The sequence below is a fragment of the Falco punctatus genome (assembly GCF_963210335.1).
Source record: "Falco punctatus genome assembly, chromosome: 5".
Lineage (NCBI taxonomy): Eukaryota > Metazoa > Chordata > Aves > Falconiformes > Falconidae > Falco > Falco punctatus.
In genome coordinates, this window is record NC_137584.1 from 80544556 (window position 1) to 80561971 (window position 17416).

The window sequence follows — 17416 nt, forward strand, 5'->3', positions numbered from 1 at the left end:
GGGGGGGAGGGGTGCTGTGAGGGCTGGAGGGGCATATCCCAGCACTTCTGCAAAGGTCAGGTCGCACCTCTACCCCTCTCACTCACGCCGGGGCACCACAGGGTTGCAAAGCCTCAACCAGTCCACGTAAAAACTGAAAGCTACATTCTGCTCGGTCTGAGCATCGATTAAACTAAGTCAGTTTGGTTACGTTGGCCGTACCCGGCACTGCATCAATCTGCTGCACAGGCAGACACTGAACAGTCTGGGCCGGTGTTTTCCACCCTGGGTATCGATGTCAGCTTGCATGTTTTCATTTGTGCCGGTTAGGGGGGGGGGGGCACTGCGTAAAGCAAGGAAAAAGTAGGGTTTGCTTGCTTACTGGTGAAAAAAAAAAAAGTATTCCCCTAGAACTGCTTCTCAAAATCCATCAGTGCCCCCGTGCGTTGGAGCGGCCGCTGGAGAGCCGCCGTGCAGGGCCCTGTGCAGGCACCCAAAGTGTGTGCACCGGGCTGGCCAGGGGCTGGGGCTGGACGGGGAGCCCTGGCCACCTCCTCACGGCGGGGCTGCCTCGTGTGCTGGGTGGCGACGGCAGCGCGGCAGCCCCCAGCCCCCCACAGCCCCAGGGCCGGGATGCGGGTGCGAGGCCTTAGGCAGCAAGTGCCAGAGGGAGGGCGATGCCCGGGCACCGCTCCCGGGCCGAGGGGCGCAGCCGTCCGGTGGGGGCCCGGGGGGTGGCCGGCTGGCGTGGCCGTGGCCCGGCGCGGGCAGGCGGGAGGCCGGGCGAGGCTGCGGAGGCCGCTGCTTTCCGCATTTACCTCCCAAGCGCTTGATTTCCCGAGTGACCGCCCAACGCGGGGCTGGATTAGGCGAATCCTGTTCCGGCGTTCACCGGAGACGGGTTTTTAAAGCAGATTAATGCAAAACAGAGAGATGTCCTTGTTGTCGCATTGTCGCGGGCACCTTTGCCTCCCTCCCGCCGGCCCCCCGCGGCTGCCCGTCCCTTGTGCCCTGCAGAAACGGCGTTTAGCTCAGGCCTGCCCGGCGCTGCGCAGCAAGGGCACAGCCGCCGCACACGCAGCCGTTCTGACGCGCCGCGGGCGGCCGCAGCCTCCAGCACCCGCGGCCGCCCCCGGGCGGGACCCCGCCTCAGGGGTTGCCGAGGTGCCCCCGCTCCGCTGCCGTCACCCCCCGCCGCTGGGCGGCGCTGTGGCCGCGGGGGGCGGCGGAACTTCCCCCCCACCGCTCCGGCACCCGCCGTGACGCCGGCCGGGGGGTGGCGGTTGGGGAGGGGGCGGGGCCGGGCGCCGCTGTTTGGATTTAAACGTTGCAGCGGGAGGGAGCGGGCTCGGCCGGCGGCTCCCGGCTCTCGGTTCCCGGCCGCGGCTTCACCCGGCTGCCACCTCCCGGCCCCGCCATGGTGGTGCCGGCGCGGCGGGTGAAGACGGAGTACATGAAGCGCTTCAAGGAGCCCAAGTGGGAGTCGTGCGGCGCCTGCTACCTGGAGCTGCTCCGCTACCGCCTCAGCCGCCGCCTCCTGGAGCAGGCGCACCGGCCCTGGCTGTGGGACGGCTGGGAGCAGGACAGCGGCAGCGGCGGCGGCAGCACCGCCGGGTCCCCCTCGCCGCCGGGCGCCGGCAGCCCCGCGGCCGCGCAGGAGGAAGAGGAGGAGGTGGCGGCGGCGACGCCAGCGCCGAGCGAGGCGGGCCGGGCGAGCCCCGGTAGGGAGCGGGGGTGGCGGCGGCGGTGTGGGGGGGGGGTGGCGGCGGCGGTGTGGGGGTGGATGAGCTCGGGGGAGCCGCTGCGGCGGGGGCCGTGCGGGCCCTGCCCCTCCGCTGCCGGGCTGTCAAAGATGGCCCCGCCCGGGGCCTGCGGGGTGGCGGTGCGGGGGCGCCCGGCTCGCCCGCTCTCGGGGCGCGGGGGCCCGACGCGGCCCAGCCCGGGCGGTACCTCAGGGAGCGGGTGGCGCTGAGGAAAGGGCCTCACCGAGGGCAGGGTGCGGGGCTCCCCCCGTCCCGCAGCCGCCCAGCGGGGTGTGCCGGCCCGCCGGGCTCGGCGGTGACACCGCTCCCCGCCCGGCCGGCGGAGCCGCAGCTGCCGCATCGGAGGCGTCTCTTGAAGAGCCAAGTGGTGGGAACTCTCATCCTGAGTCACAGCCACTTATGTAAACTGTTGCCATGGGAGCGGAGCATCTCTGCGGTTATATAAGCAGGTTCTCCCGCAAAAGCAGTGGCAAGTTGGACGCTGTGCCAGTGACTGGCGCTTGGTGCGGTGGCTTTCCTGCATCTGCGCATGTAATCTGTCTCAGCCGAACGCTTGGTTCTTAACCAAGACCTGAGGTTTGGTCTTGGGGTTGCAGCTGAGTGCAGGCAACTGTAGGCCTAAGCAGGTGCAGAGCTCATGGTATTTTGCTCTTTTCCAGCTTGTCTTGCCCTTTGATGTCTCAAAAATTCACTATGCAAAGCAGGTAGACCACTGTCAAGCTTCCCAAGTTAGTATTTTTTTATCCCATAGGGTACAGTTTCTTACCTATAATGCAAGAAGACGTCGTCTGGCAGCCATTGATAGGTGTTTTGCAAAGTATTTTGGATCAGCTGTAAATGTACAGTAGCAGGGAAAATCCTTGGCAATTGTTCAGCTAAGCCTTGTGCTGCCTGTTGGGTTTTTTTGTTGTGTGGTATTTTTTTCAGCTAGATGTGCCTGTTTGGAGTGGGGAGACTAATATGATTCTGTCCCTTGGGGCTTGAGCTTACCAGAATGATCTGTATTCTGATATTCAAGGCTAAACTGCATTCACTGTCCTTAAGAATACCAGTTATACAAAAGCTTTAGCTACGCTGTTATCTCAGAGCCCTGGTGTTTCAGAGCACGCTGGTGATGCCGGGCTTTGCGGTGAGCTGTAGTCCTCATGGCTGGGTGGGCCTGTGGTACCCAGCCCCCATATGGGGGGATACACAGCTGCTAGCTGCCAGGGTAATGTACTCCACTTCTCCAAAGCTGTGCAGTGATGGAAGCACTCCAGTTAGCCAGTATGTAACAAAGTATTAGTGGGTCTAATCTTGCTTTCCTCCCGCAGGCCTTGAGGAAGTTAAACTGCAGAGTATGTGTGGAAGAAGTAAGTATGTAGCATCTCAGAAGCGCTAAGGGTTTGCAAAAGAGCAGGGAATGATTGCGTGGGAAAAGGTGATTTGTTCTGATGGGCAAGCCTAAAGGCTTGGCTTCTAGTGAGGGTAGGGTGGAAGCTGTTGAAGCTGCTCTGGGGACTTTGCATTCCCACCTTTTCTGATGCAGTTTGAACACATGCCAGTCTTGGGCAGTTGCGGTAGGGACCCGAATTTCATTCTTCTGCTCATTGAGCCAGTGGATAGAGCAGGTATTCTCCTATAATCTAGATGGGACTGGCAGTTGCCAAGGCTATAGACTGCTGGCCAGGGCACTCTGCTCGGTCCTTCACCTGCTCCCTGCTGCTCTTTCTGACTCCTTTCGGGGAAGAGATCTGGCTGGAGTTGCTTGGTAGCCTGATTCTGGTTGTGTTAGCTTTGGCAGTGGGTGAAAGCTGGATAACTGTGGATGTGCCGCTTATGTGGGCACTCTGTGGTCAGTGATGGTGTGTGTGACTCTGCAGTGCGTGCGTAGTTGTGTCCTCATTACTTTATCAGTGGCAAAGGGACTGTGGAGCAACAGCAGCCTGCCAGGCCATAGGGTTTTGGGCAATTGTGCCCCTGTAGCTGATGCAACTTTGCCATGGCTGCTGTAAGGGAATGCCTAATGTTCTGTTGGGTCCTTGCTATTTCACACTTAGAATGGGAAAAAAATGGTACCTAACTGTTTCTTTGCCAAGTGGCTTAGGATGAATGTTTGAAGTTCTGCAAGTATTTAAGAGCTTTGCTAAGCCCTTAGCAAAAGGACTGAGAACAATTCTGCTTAGGCAGCTGGATTTAGTGGAGAAGCGTGTTATATTAGTGTACATGCTAATACATAAGCAAGTGACTCATTCAGTACTGGAAAATTTTGAAGATGTATTTTTCTTTTTTCTGGCTGATTAAAACATGAGGAGATAACATAGAAACTATTGCTCTGAATCTCCCATTATTTGCTGCTTTTTTTTCCTCTGGAAGAACTTAATTACACTGAAGCGCTCTGTGGGTAGCTGTGTGTGCTCATGTTGATGATATCTTTTGTCTTCTGAATCTTGACATCCACCCACATGCTGCAGCATCCTGGTTGTTACCTGGCTACTGCTGCTTCCCTCTGTTCTGTGGGGAGCCTGTTTTCTGGCTGAGTGGTATTGACAGTGCTTGTGGCCAAGTGTGTTTGGCCAAGCACTAGTGTTGCCTAGTATCTGAGGTAAAGCCCATTTGTGATGGTGTGTGTGGCCACAGTTGCTTCTTTCCCTCAGTAAGACGAGCCTCTGTGTGTTTGTAAAGCAGTTTGTGAATGCTTCTGGTGTGTGTACAGAAAGCTGATGTATGCAGCTTGACTTTAAGGCTCAGTGGTGTTGATCTAAGGTACTACCAACATGAACACCTGAGAGAGCACATAGGACAAACGTGTTTTGTCACTGTATCTCATGCCCAGGCTATAGCTGAGCGATACAAAGGTGTGCTTGGTGCAACTTTGGGTTAATTCCTTCTGGCCCTTCACTTGCAGCAGCTGTTTGTGGGACTGTTCTGTAGACCATGCCCAGGCACAGATGTGCTTTAAGCATAATCCAACAACGTCTTGACCTAAATCAACTGGTTGAGTTGACACATCCTCAAAACTGTCAACAGAACCCAGTGGGCTGGTAAGTGAAAGACAGGAGCTCTTGGCAGCAGCACTGCTGTCAGACCTGTTGCTTGTGAAATGATACTGCTGCACACACACGGGGAATAAAGCCATCTTTCAATCCTCACGGCCATCTTGCCTTCAGCATTTTTGTGCAGAGGTCTTAAGTGATGGCAGTGACAAGCTGCTATCAAAGCAGTTGCCACACAGTAGTTGGAAAGTGACTGATCTGGCTTAGTGCAACTCAGCAGAAGATCCAATTTCAAACTTGTTCCCTGATCTTGTCAGCCATCCTGTTGCAGGCGTATTTGCTGGGAAGGAGTAGCTTGTGATGGGGGAAGGCAACAGCGTTGGTTTAGGGGGTGATGGTACTGTGATTCAAAGATAGGTCAATTATTTTTTTTTGGTTGGAAATGAGCTTTGCTATTAAGCCTGAATTTCTTTCATTCTTTCTGAACTCTGCTGCAGATGAAGCTTCTGTGAATCTAATCAACTGAGCTGCTGTGTTGCTGGTAGCTCTGATACTGCCTCATACAAGATCTGTCTCGAAGCAATGATGTTGCAGTCTATTGCAGCTATAGTAACTATTTTCTACCCAGCCGTAGCCTGTTCATACCCACAAGTGAGCATATGCTGCCTTCAAGAGGCCTTGGAGACCTGCCCTGTTTGCAGAGGTGTTTGTACTAAAGCAGGAAACAGAGTTCTGCCCATGGCAGTTCAAGCACAAAGTGCTTCTCCTGACCCTGAGGTGATGCTGTAAGAAGCAAACATCTCTATAGAGAGAGAATGCTCGACCCCTGGTACCTGTGAGGTCTAATCAGAAGGTTTTTGGTACTTGTAGAAAGTCTTTGAAATGGGAGTCCTAGCTGCCCCATCGAGCGTGAAGTCCCGTGGGAGGGTGAGAAGCTCTGCTTGAGCCCAGGAGGGGAGGTGTTACGCAAGCTGGGCAATGCAGCAGGGTTTAAGTGACTTGCTTCTGTGCAGGAGCTTTCAACAGCCATACTGGGTGGGCCTGGCAGCCTTGTTCTGCCTGCTAAGCACTTAATCCCCTCCTGTCCAGTGTGCTCTGCTTAGCATCCATGATGCAGTTTTAAATATTCCTAGCTTTTCCCCTCTCCTGTCTAATCCCTGTAATGCTGCGGCCAGTCAGTTCTGAGTTTCCCGTGTCGGCTGGAGCGGGAAGGTGTTGCGGGTGGTTGGGCTCCCTGAGCCGTTGGGTCTTTCCTGCTATCAACTGCTGCTTTTCTACCTTCCTGTGGAAAGGGTTGCTTAACAAAAGGCTTGGATATAAACTCTAGTTTTAAACAAAAGTCTTAAATAACTGCTAAAGATACCTGCTTTGTGCTTTCACCAACAGAGTTCTGTATAAATGCCTTGTAGGAGTGAATTCACTGAAATACCTGCTCTAATAGTAGGTGCTATAGTATGCTCTGGCATACAGCATTCACTGCAAGACTGTGTGCAGGACTCTGTGTGCCATTTACCCATATGCTTTTATTGCTATTTTGGGACAAGCTGGCTCAATCATTTCTACACCAGCTGGAACTAATCCTAGTGAACAGCATCCCCAGGCACGGCTGTTGCCTTGAAGTAGTATTATCTTGAAGCTAGAGTATCCATGCAATTGCAGAGTCCCTACTTTACTGTATTTTTAAGTCTCTAAATGTCTCCTCTGCTGCTCGTGAACTCTGTGGTGCTCGGTTCCGTTGTAGAGAAGGAAGAGGACATTTTCCCTTGAATGGAGGATGGAACAGCTTCCTAAAATAAAAGCACTCCTATTTCAGAACTGACAGCAGTATGTCCTACTTCAGTGTTTTATTTTCTCAAAACAGTGCATCCTTCTGATAACGGACCTAGCCCTGTCCCTTTTTAGGAGTGGGCTGTGTAGAGAGATGTGTGGATAATATTTCGTAAGAGAATAGCTTTGTGCTGCCTGTTGCAACTGTGATGAATGAGCTGCTTTGTTAGACATGAAGCTGTGTGTCCCAGAGCCCAGGACACTATGCAAAGCAGGTCTTTTACCATGTTGACATCACTACTGCTTGCTTTTTATCCAGCCTTGGCTGTAATGACTGAAACTATGTGCACCCAATATTTAGATATGTGAAAGTCTTCGGGCCATTTTTTGTTCTCACTCTGTCACTCCTTTGGCCTTGACTGCTTTTCTTGGTTGTCTTGTGGGGACAGACACTCAGCTGAATTCTTAACAAATACAGCTTCGAATCCTTTTAACACTGCTGGCTAGTCTTAACCAAATACTCAGCTGTACTGCGTTTTCATCCGTAGATGAATGCTGCGCCTGCACAACTTGGAAGCATGTATAGGTTGGCTTGAACCAGGGCCACTGTGCTGGTTGGCAGCAAGCAGAAGACATGCTGGCAAGACTAATGGCTAGCAGGAGAGCGCATGAGGCTCGCCTTATGGGAATGCTGGGGCATGTGGCAAGCCTTCGTGTCTTTACAAGCACAAAGTGAGTGTAAGAGTAAATGGGTCCTTAACCAGTGTGCCAGGCAGGTAACTTCCATTTCATCAGAGCTGGATGGATGCAGAAGCGAAATTAAAGCAGTGTCAGATTGGGCATGTACTTGCTTGACTAGTTAAATCATAGCAATTAGCGAGAATGATTGCTATTTTGTCACAGGGTTTGCAAGCCCTTCTGCTTTTAATGAAGACACTTAGGCAAAATTTGTGCTAGTTGTTTGTGGTCAACCTCTCAATATGTAAGCAAGCCTTAAACTAGGTGAACTGCACTGGTGGAGGAATTCCCTCTGTATGTGCCAGGTATGCTGGTGGTGGCTGGAAGTGCTGAGACTCGGAACAGAGGTAGCTTGCAGGTGGTCCCTACCACAATTAGAAATAGATGGTGTGGCAGAAAACTTGCAAGTTCAGCGTGTTTGTCAGCAGAGTTTGAACTGTATCACTGTTTGTCTAGCAGAAAGCAGCACCTAATGTTCAAAGGTGGACACCTGAAGGGAATTGCTTATTAGTGGACTGTTACGCTGTTGGCTTAATAAAAGGCTTTAGTTGCCTTTACATAAAAGGCACAGCTGGCCTTAAAGAGGATTCGGATCACGGTGTCTGCTTGTGCCCACAATGCTTAGGGGTCATGTTCAATGTCTAACCTCAACTTGTGCAGACTACTGTAGAAGATTTGCAGGATGGAGAACTAAACCAGGGTTCTGAGTATTTACTTTTTCCCAAAGTAATATTTCACTAATGTACTGAAAGCAATATATTTGATTACTGTCATAGAATCATTTAGGTTAGAAAGGACCTTTAAGGTCATGAAGTCCAATCGTTAACCTAGCACTGCCAAGTCCACCACGAAACCATGACCATAAGTACCATGTCTGTTTTTCAAATACTTTCAGGGCTGGGGACTCGACCGCTTCCCTGTGCAGCCTGTTCCAATGCTTGATAACCTTCTTGGTGAAGAAACTTTTTCCAATATCCAATCTAAACCTCCCCTGGTGCAACTTGAGGCCATTTTCTCTTGTTCTATCACTTCTTACTTGGGAGAAGAGACTGACTCCCACCTGCCTACAACCTCCTTTCACATAGTTGTAGAGAACCATAAGGTTCCTCCCCAGTCTTTTTCCTCTCCAGACTAAACACCTCCGGTTCCCTCAGTTGCTCCTCCTAGGACTTGTTCTCTAGACCCTTTCCCAGCTCTGTTGCCTGTCTCTGGACACACTCCAGTATCTCTATCCTCTTGTGGTGAGGGGTTCAAATCTGAACATGGGATTTGATGTGCAGCCTCACCAGTGCCCAGCACAGGGGGACAATCACTGCCCTGGTCCTGCTGGCCACACTGTTTCTGATACAAGCCAGGATGCTGTTGGCCTTCTTGGCTAGCACACTGGCTCATATTCATCTGGCTGTTGACAAACACCCCCAGGTCCTTTCCCACCAGGCAGCTTCCCAGCCACTCTTCCCCAAGCCTGTAGGGTTGCATGGGGCTGTTGTGACCCAAGTGCAGGACCTGGCACTTCTTGTTGAACCTCATACAGTTGGCCTTGGCCCACTGCTCCAGCCTGCTCAGATCCCTCTGCAGAGCTTTCCTGCCTTCAAGCAGATCAACCCCCCCCCCCCCAACTTGGTGTTGTCTGCAAACTTACTGAGGGTGCACTTGATCTCCCTGTCCAGATCATTGATAAATATATTAGTTTAGTATTAACAGTTCAAGACCCCTTGTTACCAGTTAGTAATACTTTACAGGTCTCAAGGGTGGAAAAAAAAAATCTTTGGCTGTTCTTTTCCAGTCAGTAATTGTTATCCATGGGCATTTACTTGACTATATTTAATCACAGAATCATATTTAATGATGTTATAAAACAGACTTGTTCAAAACCACTTATATCCTTATGGTAAGGCATGACTTTCTTACCAGCCTTTTAGATTAATGAAGTATTGCAGTGCTATACCAGATATTGGCTTTCCTCGTCTCAAGTCTAACACCCAAATTTTTGTGTATAAGTAGCAGTATATGCTTCAGGGAACCTCAAGAACTGCTGACTGTGAGGCACCACAGAGGAAAACTAGTTTCTCCATACCTCTATAATGCAAGAAGATTAGATCTTAAGAAACAGTTGTTTGTGTTTTTATTACTTAATGTCTCATACTGCTGATTCAGCCATCAGTGTTGATCTACATCTGCAAATTAACAATGATACAGACTTTAAATTCTTCCTCCCAAACCTTATTTTACAAACCCAATGCCTAGGGGACAAATGCTGGACCCTTGTTATGGAAGGTTTAAAAAGCGCCTGTGGAGGAAATAAGGCTTAGAGAGTACTGCCTGTAGAGCGTGGTACTTTACAGAACAGACAGCAAGGGTGATGTCTGTCGCTTTGTATGTCTTTGCTTCATGCTCCCCGCTCCTCCATGAACAGAAAACCATAGTCGAGATGTATGTGTAATCAGGGAGCTTGAAAATGAATCACCTTTTTCTTTCAGTGGAAGCTTATAACATGAGTGATTTAATATTGCACATAGTCTTATCAGGCTTCATCTCTGACTGGCTGGCAGCATTTCCAAGGCATTCGGCAGTCCATCTGTTTGCTGTCTGAAAGATGGAAGGATGAAATAGTGAAGATGGAAGATCGCTGGGAACAGTCTTTAAAATGCTGCCTGCAGCCATTTGTTTTCTGTAGCCTCACTAGCAAAAGGCATGTTTAAGTATGTGAAAGCTGATGTACAGAGGGATGGGCTTGAAATATTGTAGTCACTAGAGAAAGAATGAAGGCATTTAAGCAGGGTATATATCTGTTGCTAAGGAATAATGACTTCTTCCATTTCTAAAAAAGGCACAGCTTCAGTGATGTATTAAGAGAAGCTGTGCAAATCAGATGTTAATATGTTATCATTGGGAGCTTAAAGCATAACTTGATTATTTCCTTTCTTTAGAGAAAGGAAGAGAAGATCAAGAAAAGCAGCAGAAGGAAGAGCAAGAAAAAACTGTAGAACACACTTCTGTAAAGGAAGCAGACAAAACCAGCCGTACAGGACGCCGTCCAAGCCAAAGTGCCTTGTCCAGTCGTAATGATCGAAGATCAGCCAAAAGTCCTCAAAAGACAGATGCACCAAAGCAGAATAAACATCCATTTGCCCTGTATGGGTGGGGTGAAAGACAGACAGATACTGGTAGCCAGAAAACTCACAATGTCTGTGCTTCTGCTTCAGCAAATGATGTAAGTAAAAGTTTCTGTTTTGTTAAAGGGTGGCGACTACTTAGTGCTTGGGTAAGACATATATCTAATACCCAGGTAAAACTTTTCAGGGATGCTTTTGAGTGCATGGAGATTCCAGCAATAATTTTTTTTTAAAAAAAATATGTAGTAATAAACCTGAAGAGGTTTGATATGTCCAAATCAAATAGCTCTTAACTGTTAATTGGTTTTGAAACATCCCATGTTTGACTAATCCTTGCAAGTTCTGATTAAAACTTGGCTATCTTGTTTCTGGCTGTTATAAATGTATTTTTGCATTCTGAACCTCACTAAAACAAGAGAAAAGCAGCAGGCAGTTAGCACCAGGCACCCCATAGCAGACATGTATATAAACACTGGGGTAGCACTTGTGCTGGGGAAGAGTGACTTTTGCTGGGGTGCTTCTGAGGAATAGGAGCCTTACTGAGAAGGTACAAATGCTCTACTGCTAGAACGTCTGTCGGGCAGCCTGTTCCAGTGGGCTGCCAGCAGGGAACTTTTTGCTGAGAGTGGAATGGGCTGTCAGATAGCTGATTGATTGCAGGGTTGATGTAAATACTAGCAAAATAGCACAAATAAAATTTATACAGTCACGGACAGCACTAGGATTCTGCTGTAGCGGGGTCTGTTTTCTGGCTTAGCAAGAAACACTAAGGTTGGAGTTTTATAGTAGATCCGTTTCTTTTTCTGTAATGCTCATGGCCTGGTAAAATGTAATCATTAATTCTATCCCTGCTAGTGTCTTGTCTTTATCTTGCTACGAATTTAGAGTCTGAATTTATGACCAGAGATACCGGAGGATTAAGGTGGGTGGTGTTCTTGATGTATAAGGTAGAGCTGACTTCCAATGGGCTGCTTTGGAAAGAGTTTGAAGCACGGTCTTTTCCTTCCTGACAGGTCAGCCTTTGAGGGAAAGGTGGAACTTGGGCCTTGCAGCTCTTGAAAGAAGCTGCCCTTCCTGATAATGGACACTGTTAATGGGTTGATAAGCTTTGGTCAGCGGAGGAAACAGTTGACTGGTGCCTTACGTTGAAGCTTAACAGAGGCTGATGCCTGTCTTGAGCAGAGATATTTATGCTTTCTAAGACTTCTACGTTTCTTATTCTAGAAACAGTTACAGAACCCCTAAGATCAGGTCTTGAGCTGGAGTGAATGGCCAGGATGCTTCTGAAACCCTTCCAATTACATGGTGTTTTGTCACCAAGGATGTCTCTTTCATTGGGAACTGACTACTTAATGCCAGGCTAAGTCACTTTTCTTAAATGTTTGAAAAGTGTTACTTTCCCCTAATTGAGATGGGAGACAGTTTTAAATCTGGAGACAGAAGCAAGCAAACATAGAAGCTGGCTCTTAAGACTAAATTTGGGGAAATAAATTTTGGGAATTTGATAATTTATTAACATAAAAATGTGGGTGTGCCTGCAGCATATTGTCAAGATGAAGTTCTTCAGTCTCTAGGGATTTGCCTTACTATTATGGCTTTGTTTTTTAAGGTATGCTTGGGCATACTGAGGATGTTTAAGAATTTAAAAATGGTAGAAATAAGAGAACTGAGAATATGTCACAGTAGGATTGAGAAACATTCCAGATTTTTGCAGTTGTTTAATAGTGTGAAGTGGGAATGATAATGCAGAATAGAAATTGAGGCATTTTTATATATAAAAAACCCCCTGTGCTTTTCTTGTTAGTGGTACAAGTTAAAGAAGAAAACATAATCTTGCCAGCAAACCCCACTTCTTCAGGATGGGGACTGGGACAAATACAAAGTGATCCTTAGTTTTCCTGAAGGGTGTGTGTGTGTGTCCCTAGGCTGTTTTCCTGCTGTAATACTAACTCTGGTCTTTTAGATTCATGAATCTGCTCTACGAGCAAAGAACAGGAGGCAAGTGGAGAAAAGGAAGCTTTCTCAGAGGCGAGTACGATCAGCAGAAGCAGAGACAGCCTGGCGAATAAAGCCCTCCCCACCAGATAACCCGTGGATGACAGAATATATGAGATGCTACTCAGCGAGAGCTCTGTGAATTTGCATTCCCTTAGGCATCTTCAAAAGAAGTTACGCATATCAGGACACTGGTGCAAGGAACCAAACTACTTATGCAAGGTTTTTATAGGGAGTTTCCAGCTGTTAAAATATTTGTTACAATGTTTTTATCTTGGCTACCTACCTCACAGTGGGGTGTATCGTTGGAGCCATAACATTTGAAGAGGCTTTCAGATATAGCTACCCAAACTTTTAAAACAATTCCCCTTTTGGGAATTTTTCTAATACTTCAGTTGACTTGTTGTGGGGGTGGGAGGGGGGAGACCTTAGCATACAGGGAGTCAAAGCAAACACCTTTTAAAATCTTGGTTACAACTAATCTGTTGTCCCTTATTTTAAAAGTCCAAGTCACAGGGAGGTGGTCTTGGGGAAAGACTTTAAAGGTGTGATGGAGGTGCCTTTGCATTTATAGTACTATCTGACTTAATATACTTTTTTGGTAGAAGTATTAAGTCAGGCAGCAGGAAAGCCAGTGGCTCTGGTAAGCAGCACTAATAAATGTAGATGCTTTAGGCAGGCAAATACCAAGTATTGTCTGTATATAGAAATTTTCAAAAAAACCCCTTTGTTCAATTAGTGAATCTGCCAATGCTAACTTTTATTGTTATTTCTAAGGTCGTTAGAGTAAACTACTAATTTTCAGGGCAAGGAGCAGCTACAGGATTGTTTTGTTGTTGCTGTGCCTGTTGTACCAAATAACTGATGTAGACAATCATTAGCTGATAGCTGCTGCTCAATAAGCAGTTGCTTGTTCTACCAGTATCAAGTTGTACCACTGCATTAAGCTTGTGGTCACACTTACTCCACACTTAATCATGTAGACGCATTTATTGAAGGAGAGGGCTGGCTCCTATCTAGTGAAGTCTATTTTTAACACAAGAATTATCTGCTCTGCTCAGTGGGGGTCAGAGTGCAATAAGCATTCCATTTGGTGGTACTGTACAAGTATACTGTTAAAAGGTTTTAAACTTAAATCACGTTGATGAAACTTGTAGAGGAAGTTCTGAGAAGCTTTCTGCCTCTCAAAATTCATGCAGAACTCCTCACTATAGAGGGGTGAGGGCTAGGGGAAGGAGAGTTGTACCTTTTAGTAAATAAGAACATATAATGGAGTTTGAGCACTCTTGCTTTGTAGGTCCTACTTCTATAGAGTAAGGCATTGTGATACCCTCAGTGTTTGGTTGTCTTTTTCCCTTAAGCTGCTGTAAATTTTTTTTCAGTTTGATAACTAAGCTTTAGGCAGATTATTGCTGTAGTTGTGAGCTTCAAAGTTTTGTTCAGATGTTGTGTGTTAGTGACATATGTTGGTTATCTCATTTTAATTGTTTCGAAGCTTGTGTTTTACAGACTGGACACCTTCTCACAGGAAGCACACTTGCACTTCTGCAGCAGAAACCTGCACCAGTCTTAGCTTCATTCCACAATTCCAGTGTGTTAGCAGGACTCTAGAATTACTACAGCAACACAGCTATGTGCTTAGTGGAAAGTTTGGTTTGTGTTATTGAAGGAAAGTAATTGTGCATAGGGACCAAGCCCTGCTGCCTCCTAGTGTTCATTACATCGGTAAAGGTTTCATTACTCTCAATTCTAGTCTTGCTAAGAACTCCTGGAATCTGTGAAATTATAATATGTTTTTTACCTGTCGTCTTAAGCATAAGGCTATGAAAATACAGGCAACTCCTGCTGAGGCTACCTACTAGAGATCTTAGAGCTTTTAAGTCTGGGAATGCAAAATATCATTTATGTTTTATGCACAGCAAAATTAATGTAGTCCAACTTAAGACAACCCACAGGCTAGAACTTCCTAAAACTTTAGAACAGTGCCCAAAACTGAGGCAAACTATTCCAAAGGATGCCTTTAATTCCATATGAGATTCTCTTAATTTCCTTTTGTGTTTTCCTCTTTAAATAGCTGCTGTAAATATGCTTAAGTTGCATCTGATGCTGTCTTGATTCAGAAATCTAAACTAGCTTTGAGCAACAGTATCAAAGCACCAATTCAGTAGCGTTTAACAGCCTTATTCACCAAGAACTCTGCCTGTCCCTGTTGCCCACAAGCTTTGTAGATGGACGGTGCTCTCAGTACATTTTTGTCAGTTTCCTTGATTGTATAGGGCAGGGCTCATCTTGCCATGCTTTCAAAGACAGCTCCTACAGTTCTCTTCCCACTGAGAAGGGAAAAGCCAAGATGACTATATGCCTGCCTTAAGTACCCATTTTTGGGTAAGATGGATCTCCTGTTAGATGTTGGTCTTTCCAATAGAAGGCTTAAATGTCTTCTGCCTTGGATACAGGGTACCAAACTTAAAATGTCTCAAACAGGCTTGTTCAGGTGTTCTGCTGAGCAGGAGAATCTTTGACAGCATCAGGGCTGCTGTGTACTGAGGAAATGATCCAGTTCTTATCCTTGTCTGGTCAAGAGCTGTTCCCCACCAAGACAGCAGTGACACCAATCAGGTCATGTGAGTCACTGTCATGCTTTTTCAAAGAGTCTGTAGCTAAAAATAATGCTGGGTGCTATGTTGGTACCATCTTGCTTTAAGTAATATAATGCCTGAAGTGAGGGGTAAATTATTCTGTGAATCAGGTAGCCTTCCTGCATTTGGGCAATGATGAAAAATAAAAGGCTAGTAGGTTTGCTTAGACTGTGAAATAGTATAGTTCTGGTCACTGCAAGTTGTATATGCAAAATATTTGGCATCTGCAGGCTGAAGTCTGGAAAAATGTTATTTTAGTGTTTTGATAACAAACAAAAAGCCAAATTACTTGGAAAGCAGAACTTTTCAAGTGTAAAAGCTTTAACTATATTTCATAGATTCTTACAGGAGGTGGCTGTTTTGCATCAAACTGGACTCACTAAAAACCAGAAAACATAGTGAATGTCACCCTATCAATTAAGGAAGTTCTGAAATTTGTCTTGCATGGACTCTTGAATTCAGCTAAGTGATAAACACTTCTCACTCCTGTTTTAGAAGTAAAACTTTGTAAGAACACAGTAAATACTCAGTTGTCCAAAGTCTTCATTAAAATAGCTGTTTATTCCTTTTTGTTTCTCAAAGTACTTAGGTAAGTGAAACAAGACTTCTACAATGTGTAATGCTGCAATTTATAGTGTTGTGAAGACTAGTGTTTACAATGTAGAAATGCGTAAGAATGTTTCTGTAAAATACAGTAGCATGCCTGTTCAGTCACTGCTGTCAAATCTCTGCAACTATGAATTACAGAATTTTCCACTGGAAGCTGAGATAGTCAAAGCGATAGCTAAACTTAAAAGCCAAACTTAAAACTGAGGGGCAGACCTGAATTTTTGGTAAGAATTTTATCCAGGTAGCAAATGCATGTTTTAATAAAATTTTTTTAACTTCTAGGGAAGTATATCTGATCTTTTTTTTAAATGGCTTAATGCAGTGCCACTGAACTATAAAGGCCTCTTTTTTTTTTTTTTTTTTTTTTTTACTGTGATAGGGACCAAAAGCTAGCAACAAGGGCCTTGTGTGTGGTAACCTGGATGTTCCAGTTTATTTTCCAGCTCACTTAGTGCACTCAGCAGCAAAGCCATATGTGGAACCTGACTCAACACCTTGGCAGTAGCCCCTGTAAAATCAGGGGTACAAGTGAATGGGAAGCTGCCTCAGCTACTGTTAGCACTGAATTCACTTTAAAAACAATAGGGAAATATCATCTAAGCTTGAAGCAATATGTGTTTTTTAAAGTTTTTAAACAGTATTTGTTTTTAATGCTTCTATATTGTCTATATTTACTAGTGTAGTGTCAACTTGTATATGTGAATAAAATAAGTGACACAAAGTGCCTTGACTGCTTGTACTGTGTTTTTTCCATTACCAGATGCTTTAGTCTCTGCATGCCAACTGTGGCTTCTGCTTGTCCCATGTATTCTCTCCTGGAAAGTAAGTGACAGGCTTCTGTAATGACTGGTGTTGGCTAAAGGCTTAGATTACAGTTACAGGTCTGTCTGAGAGCTGAGCTTGTCTCCTATGTTCCTCCTGTAACTCTGCCACAGACTCTTAATACCCTTTCCTAGTCTGACTGGCTTTTTCTGTCACTGAGGGTGGGGAAAAAAACTGAATCTAAAATAGCTGCCTGAACTGCTATGCATGCTGAAGCCTTTGGGAATCTAAATTCAGAGCTTTGGAGGAAAAAAAAAAGGTAACATGGGGAAAGGAAGCTGCATCACTTAGCAAAGGTTAAGCTATTTGTACCATTGTACTTGTTCTACTAAAGGATGGTTACACTGAAGTGCTACAGTAAATGAGACCCGTGTTTTTACTCCTGTGGATTTACAATGTATTTCTTGAGAATTTTATAGCATTAATTGTTCAGCAAGTAATCAGTTTTTATAGTGTGTGTTTTTAAGGATTTATGGGAGCTATGTATTTTGAGCCATAAGGTGCCTAACTGAATACAAAGAACAGATGAAATGGGTCAACTGTAAATTCAATCTGTATTGCCTAATAGTCAGGAAAAGCACCTTCCTCTTTGCTCTAGCTTTTTTAAAGCACAGACTTCTGAAGCCACATTCTCCAAGACACCTAGATGGATCCATCTCATCCCTAGTCAGCAGCACAGAAAGACACAAGGAAGCAGGTGCAGCTCTGCAGCCATAGGAGACACAGAGGGGAAGCGCCCTACCACTCCTCTTGAACAGGGGGTCACAGCAGGGCTGGGGCTGGCCCATGTCACGGGCAAAGCTGCCCCCACGGAGGGCAATGAGGGCCCTGGGCCCTGCTCCTGGGAAATACCCTGAAGCCCTCCAGCTCCTTTAGCTGCTGCTTTCCCTGCCACATACTGACTACACAATGAATTTAGAAAAAGTGTTGTTTTCAAGACCCTCTAGGTTTCTTATGTTTTAGACTTCACTTAGCAAGCAGAACTTGTAGAAGTAAATAGAAAGTACCTAGAA

The 17416-nt window shown here is 46.4% G+C and overlaps 1 protein-coding gene across 1 annotated transcript; it reads left to right on the forward strand.

Annotated features, from left to right (window-relative positions):
• Positions 1–1175: 1175 nt before the first annotated feature.
• CCSAP (centriole, cilia and spindle associated protein) lies at positions 1176–16311 on the forward strand. Its single transcript, XM_080388900.1, has 3 exons — positions 1176–1700; positions 10153–10436; positions 12302–16311. Exons 1-3 carry the CDS (start codon positions 1397–1399, stop codon positions 12473–12475), a joined length of 762 nt encoding a protein of 253 aa, XP_080245026.1. The 5' UTR covers positions 1176–1396; the 3' UTR covers positions 12476–16311.
• Positions 16312–17416: the final 1105 nt, after the last annotated feature.